The following is a 7,617-nucleotide window of genomic DNA, read 5'->3' as shown; positions in this document are numbered from 1 at the left end:
AATAAGCACCACCTGCAAGCCACACCTCATACCTCGTGTCTCATATCTCTCACAGAGGAGCTTCAGACACATAAAAGGAAGAGCAATGACAGTGAAGGACAAGAGAGGACAAAGCCTGGACTATTTTACATTATGTTTTGTTTATGTGTGTGCTAGTCATCTGTGAGGGGCTGCCACTTTTCATTTTGTTTTATGTTTATTTTATTTATAATTAAAGTTGTTAAACATTCACCGGTTTGCACCTCCTTCTTCCCCAAACAACATTTCACGAGTTCACACTTACAAATAATCAGATAGTAAATAGTATGCGTAGTAGTATACGTATTTGCCGTGCTGTGCAAGGAGAGGGCTCCAAGCTCGGTATTTGGCCTGAAACCAGAGTACTCCCCCCGTATTCTGATTAGGAAAATAACCAGGCAAGTGTGAAGAGATGAGGTGGTAGAAGGATGCTGTAAAACTGTCGAGGAATATGGGTGAGTCGACTGTCTATAAATATGATTTCACTCATACTGACTGGGTAGATATGTTGATTACTGATTGCTAACAGCTGGCTGAACTGACGTGATGACTAGTCAGATTATTTGAACATTGCTCCTCCCGAATTTTGTTAATAAAACATCATATCATGTTATATTGGTGCTGAAGCCCACGTGGAAGGAGATGCTGTCAAAGAGCCCCCGCTGCTGTGGGGAATCCGCTGTGCCATCAAACAGAGTTGAGCAGAGTCTGCCGCCATGGACGCTCGAGGTGGTGATCCGGAATGAGTTGCTGGGGGGATGGACGAACTTGCCTGCTGGCCGTCTGGGTTGTAGAGGGGTGGCTACCATCCATGAGGGAGTGGAGGAGTCAACCCCATTTGCCTGAGGTTGGAGCCTGTTGCCTTCCACCATGATGGGGAGGATCAGGGAACAGGGGACTCTTGCCGGCTGCCCGAACTCAGAGGAGCCAATGCCTTCCACCAGGCATCGGAGAAGTGTCGAGCCGACCACCAAGGGCTATCCAGGCATCGCAGAGGAGTTCACCAAGCTGATGGAGGACAGGATGGCAGTGCGTTTTGGGAACCGGACCAAGATTTTTTTCCCTCTCATGTCTCTGTCGAAACACAATATTGTAATGCATTAATTTTGAGAGGAGCTTTCCCCAACACTGGTTATATTTACCTTCCTGTCTCAGTCGTCAACTCAGATTCTGGATTAATACAGATTGATGTGTCATTGATAGAGCTGACAATAAATCATCTGCAAGACGTTTCACAGAGTTAAGGCCCAGGTATACTTCAATTTTCACATCTGGACATGTCTCACGCATAGTTGTGTCTGCACATATTCAAAAGTATTCTCAACCCCAGATGAACGCAGATGGCTCAACACATAGACGTGGATGGCAGAAGTATACTCACTTCTTTACATCACTCAGTGAACCAGCTGTGACTTTGTGGAATAGATTCAGTGCTTCCAATGTGTTGGTATACTAATATAGTCTTATACTGGTATAATATATATATGTATATTTTTAAATCCAACATCAGTCTTTAATTAGTATTATGTATATAACAAAATAAAAGCTTTCAGGTAAAATCTTCTTATTTTATTTTTAAAAGGCTTATTAGAAATATAGATCAGATTAGATCTGAGAGGTCTATGAATATTGAACTAGTGGGTAGGCTGATAGCTGAATATTCAAACATCATGGTAAAATGAGGTGGTGGCTGATCTTCCGTGGGTATAAAACTGAGGCATTCTCACTCAGAGTCTGCTCTCCAGGATAGATCTATCATGATAATGTCTAACTGGGGAGTGCCAAACGCAGATAATCAAACCATCCAATACTGCTTTCCAAACAACAATTTGTCTTGTACCAGAAGTATCCGACCTGAAGCGGAGTACATTGCTGTGTATATTTTCGTGGCTGTAACATCAGTGTTCACCGTGTTTCTGAACCTGTTGGTGATCATCTCCATCTCACACTTCAAGCAGCTCCACACTCCCACCAATGTGCTGATCCTCTCTCTGGCAGTGGCTGATCTGATCGCAGGACTGATTCTCATGCCAGTGCAGGGAATGAAACTGATTGAGCCATGCTGGTACTTTGGAGAAATATTTTGCTCTATATTTCCTCTTATTCTTTATGTGGTTGTTGTGGCATCTCTTGGTACTTTGATTATTATATCTGTGGATCGATTCATCGCTGTGAATGACCCTTTGCGATATCCAATGAAGGTCAATAATAACAGAGCTGTTGTTTCTGTTGTTGTAAACTGGTTATTCTCCTTTATATATAATTTTTATCTGTTGAATGAGTTTTTACTGTATCCAGAGAGAAACCACATATGTGTTGGAGAATGTATACTTTCTTTTAATTTGGAAAATATAATAATAGATGCTTTTGTTTGTTTATTGGTACCTTGTTGTGTAATTATTCCTTTATATGTGAAAATCTGCTTTGTAGCAAACTATCAAGCAAAGCATTTAAATTCAGTCACAGACAAAAAGGCCAGATCAGAAAAAAAGGCTGCAAGAACCTTAGGGATTGTAGTACTGGTTTATCTTCTTTTTTGGACGCCATACTATTTATATTCTCTTTCTGGAGGACATGATGAAAATGACGCTCTTATAATTAAAGTAATGGATTGGATTGTGTGCATGAATTCCTGTATGAACCCACTTATATATGCAATGTTTTATCGATGGTTCAGACTGTCAGCAAAATACATTTTAACACTGAAAATATTTGAACCTTCATCTGCATACTTAAATCTGTTCCCAGAAGATAAATGATCACTTCATGCAAAAGTAAATGAAATAATGTGTCTTCAATTGAAATAAAACCTCCTTATAGAACATTAGATGGCATGTAACAGCTGTTTTTTATTTTATTTATTTATTTTAAATATGGTGTCTAACATTGTGATCATATTTGTGAGTGACACTATATGCTCCATTTGCTCTGTCTGAACAAAATAACAGCAAAACTGTAGTAATGCTGCTTAGAAGATAGATGTAAAAAGAAAATTTAATATTTGTCACACTAAAGTAGTTATTACAAAGATAATCTTTAGTTTAAAATTAAAGAAATCTTCTTTATTAGAAGAAGGCAAGGTACAATACATTTTGATGCATGGCCATTGTAACTGCACTTAAAACATTTGAGACAAATGTCTTAAATGATTGATGATGGAAAAGAGTGATGTTTAATCATTATAATGACAATTATTATTAAGTTCCTGATTTCTGCCTGTTTTTTGCCTTATAAAAAAGAATTAACCAAATTACCAGTATGGCATTCAATTAGTAATACACTCATTTTGTATTTCTACAGTGTGTTAAGCATTTACATTAAAAAGGCATTTACTTCACCAAAGTTTACAATATTACAAGTTTACAAGTTTATATATATATATATATTGGAATAATATTTTCATTATAATAATTCATTTTCATTTGATAAATTTAGGAGGGGAAATATGTTATGATTCATTAAGGCTTACAGCTCTCACTGATGTGTCGGGTCCTCACAATAGAAGCAGTACTGACACTTTTTGCAGGAATAAGAGGGAACCCAGTGTGCCTGTAGCTTTCCTTATTTCTGTTTTGATGAGTGGCAGAAAAATAGAAAGGCCTATTTAGGACGTATGGCATATTTAATCTGATCCACATTAGAAACCACCAAAATGGCAAAAAAAAAAAAAAGGCTTGGCCACCAAGAGAGACAGGAGTGTCCAATTTTTCTCCTGGATGGCCACTGTCCTGAAGAGGGTCAAACACACCTGAGGATTACTATAAACTTCCAGACAGGTGTGCTGGAGCAAGTTGGAGCTAAATTCTGTGGGCCTTATAAATGTATGAGGTGACAAGAGGGGCCTTTCACCCCACTCTCAGGGTAAAAGACAACCAGTATTGATACTTTAGACAAAGTAATGAGTATTGCATAATACAATCTACACTAATACTAAAACAACCACTTCAGCAAAGTTATTAAAAAACTATTTTTGATCAAATTAGTCCAGAAATATTTTGTGTAGCTGCCCATGATCACATCAGGGACCAGTGAAATTTAAAGTTAAAATGCATAGTGAAACGCTGTGAGTTTTTGCACTCTCAGAAAAAAAAAGTACAATAGCCTTTCAAAAAGTTACTAATACAATTTAGGTACTAATATGTACAATTTAAAGTCCCTGTAAAGTCAATTCTGAGAATTCTTTCTAAACACTTTATAAATGTTACAAATGTATTGCTGAAACACATTACAAAGTCTGTGAATTGTGTAATGCTTAATTGTGAAGTTAGAGCGTTAAACAGTTTTTCACCAAGTCTCTGCTCAGGATTTTTTGGGCGGAGCTATAACGGGGGTCTGATGACGCACATCGTCCCCCGACCATAGCCCCGCCTCTAACACTATACAACTGTCGATGACGCGCCAAGCGTGGCGCCGCCTCTAACACTACAGCGGTTCACTCACTCAATCTCGAGTGTCATTACAGTTATATACAGCCCTTTGCACTTTGCCTTCGTCACGCAAATGCATATCACATGGTTGTTATAATATACAATATGCTTGGTCTCCTTATTTAAATTTCCTAAAACAATGATATGAAGGATTCTAAAGTGATCGTTCTACACCAGAAAATTTTACTTTAATTTTAACTTTCATCAGACAGCTGGGTTTCACAGTGTGACGAGCAGGGCGGGCGAGAGCCGTGAGGGAACGGCGCGAGGCCGGTGACGCGAGTGATAGTGAGCGTCACCTGCGAGGCGTGCCGGCCTCGAGTCTCTCACGGAGGAGCTCCGGAGGCATAAAAGGAGGAGCGACATCAGTGAAGGACGAGAGAGGACCAGGCCTGGACTTTATTTTATGGTTTATTATGTTTGTGTGGCCGGCAGACGTCCGCGAGGGTCTGCCGGCATTACTTTCGTTTTGTTCTTTGTTTATTTTATATTAAAGTTTGGTTCAACGTTCACCGGTTCCCGCCTCCTTCTTCCCCCATCTACTAACCTCGTTACATTGGTGCCGAAACCCGGGAGGAAGGAGGGACATGCTGTCGGAGAGCCCTCGCTGCTGAGGGGGATCGCGGTGCTGCGGAGTTCGGGCAGCGCGGAAGTGAAGACCGCGAAAGGCTGCCCGAGGCGGTGGTGCTGGAGCCTTGTGAAAGGTGGGACGGAGACCCGGATGCCGTGCTCCTGGGACGAGGTGGGGTGGCTGCCGTCCTGGACCTGGAGGGAGCGGAGGAGTCGCCGCCGTCTGCCGTGGGCCGGAGCCTGCTGCCGTCCGCCATGAAGGGGAGGAGCAGGGGACGGGGGACTCGCTGCCGGCTGCCCTCAGTCGGAGGAGCCATCGCCGGCCGCCAGGAGGCGGTCGAGGATCGGGCCGTCCACCGAGCGTCCAGTGCCACCGCATGGCACCGCGAAGAAGAGCCTCTTGGCAGGCTGAGGACCGAGCGGCAGTGTGTCGGGGAGCCGGACCCAGCATTTTTTTTTCTTTCTTTTTCCTCTCTCCCCTCTCTCGTCCTGTCGCTCCCCTTGCTTCCGTCTCCTTTCTCTCGTCTCGTCTGTCCTTACCCCCAGGTGCTGCGGCCGCCGAGACAGGCCCCGGGGGGGAGTAAAGCGCAGTCTCGGAGGTACCCCCCGGCCTGCGAGGGGCGTTGGGGGTATGTGACGAGCAGGGCGGGCGAGAGCCGTGAGGGAACGGCGCGAGGCCGGTGACGCGAGTGATAGTGAGCGTCACCTGCGAGGCGTGCCGGCCTCGAGTCTCTCACGGAGGAGCTCCGGAGGCATAAAAGGAGGAGCGACATCAGTGAAGGACGAGAGAGGACCAGGCCTGGACTTTATTTTATGGTTTATTATGTTTGTGTGGCCGGCAGACGTCCGCGAGGGTCTGCCGGCATTACTTTCGTTTTGTTCTTTGTTTATTTTATATTAAAGTTTGGTTCAACGTTCACCGGTTCCCGCCTCCTTCTTCCCCCATCTACTAACCTCGTTACACACAGATAATTCGCTGTTTTTGGTGAATGTGACTGAACAGACCTCAATCAGTCCCTCTCAATCAGCTCCCTAGGTCGTGAATCAGTATATAATGAAAGTGAATGTGGCTGATACCCTGATCAGTGCCCTGACTACTGAACTAGGCAGCTGATTGAGACACATGGTGGGATTATTATTAAAAATAGTAGCCTGCAAGAAGCTTGAAATACGAGTTGCCTGTGCGCTGATTTGCAGCGAAAACAATGTAAATAAAAGAAGAATATGGAGGAGGAAATGTTTGGGGAGACTGTGGATTGTGTGTTCTGCAACGACAGTTGGAACTAAATACATAACTTTTCAATGTGCTGCTGTTGCGGATGGTCAAGCAAATGTTTGTGCTTTGTTTCTGTTTGATAGAATTGTAATGTTTATGTGTAGGAAGCCATGCTTGCTGATATTGTGGTCTATAACTCCTCCCCGAACTCCCCGCTGCTCTGTATCTTGCTCTCTCATTGGCTGCGGTCATTGCCGATGTAGTTTTCAGTCAGAACACTTTTCACACAGCAGCATGCCAAATATCTCAGGGGCGTCGGCGACTTGTCGGCGATTCTCTCAGATCGCGTCTTTCACACTCACACTTTCTTCACACTCACACTGTGTGATTGTCACTCGCGTGAACGAGCACCGATTTGCCTGTGATTTGGGCATTTTTTTTCGGCGATTTCTCAAAACCTCTCGGCGAGCCAAAATCGGGGCTAAAATTGTGCAGTCTGAACTTGGCTTAAGTTGAGACGGCAGCTCTCGCGAGTGGGTGTGGCTTCAGCGCTGACAGCGGACACGCCCCCAGCGTTTGATTTTGAAAACTTATTTCATTTACTTGCAGATTTTTTTAACCATTCTAATTTGGCTGGGTGGTTGATAACATATTTTTCTGTGGTGTGACAAACTCTGAATACGTACTTTAAAATGACTTTACAGCAGTGGTCTCAAACTGCCGGCCCACGGGCCATTTACGGCCCGCCCTCCCCCTCTACCCGGCCCACAACTGATCTCAAAAATAAAACATAATTCGGCCCACTAAATTATTATTATTATTATTATTCTCGAGTTGCTACCTGTCTGATATGCAAAGAAAAAGTCGCCGTTCTACGGGGCATTCACATAAGCGGCCGAGCATCATTCTCCTTCTTTCCAATGCGCTTTCGTTCCAGTGGCGTCTGTCATTGCTATGCAACCATGAGCCGCGCTCTCAACCGCGTCGCTTCTATTATGAGCGCGCTTGCCTAAATTACAGTAAAAGCACTCGACTTGACTGTAAGTCACCAGAGTCGATTTAAACCACCGAAACGCGTCTGATGCAGCCATTAAACGTTACCGATGTTCAAACGGCATCTTGGACAAATGCGCTGCCAGGTGTCTGTCAAGGAACAGAAGAGTGTACAAATGTATTCAGGTATTGTATTTGTTCAGTAGCCTACAGTGTTGGTCAGTGCAAAATTTTAATGTTATTTAAGCTAACATAAAGTAAGGGAAAATACTTCCACTAAATATTAAAAAATATTAATGTATGTAACAATGAGAGATTTTTATTTTTTGGCAAAATAAAGTTGATATATATATATATATATATATATATATTGTCACGGGGCGAAGAATCACA

The 7,617-nt window shown here is 43.2% G+C and overlaps 1 protein-coding gene across 1 annotated transcript; it reads left to right on the top strand.

The window, feature by feature from the left end:
* Positions 1–1,781: 1,781 nt before the first annotated feature.
* LOC137020225 (trace amine-associated receptor 13c-like) lies at positions 1,782–2,777 on the top strand. The gene has a single exon (XM_067385489.1). It carries the CDS (start codon positions 1,782–1,784, stop codon positions 2,775–2,777), a length of 996 nt encoding a protein of 331 aa, XP_067241590.1.
* The last annotated feature ends 4,840 nt before the right edge of the window (positions 2,778–7,617 follow it).

Source organism: Chanodichthys erythropterus, chromosome 5 (assembly GCF_024489055.1).
Source record: "Chanodichthys erythropterus isolate Z2021 chromosome 5, ASM2448905v1, whole genome shotgun sequence".
NCBI classification, from domain to species: Eukaryota; Metazoa; Chordata; class Actinopteri; order Cypriniformes; family Xenocyprididae; genus Chanodichthys; species Chanodichthys erythropterus.
The sequence above is the reverse complement of the archived record's forward strand: the minus strand, read 5'-3'. Positions and strand labels throughout refer to the sequence as shown.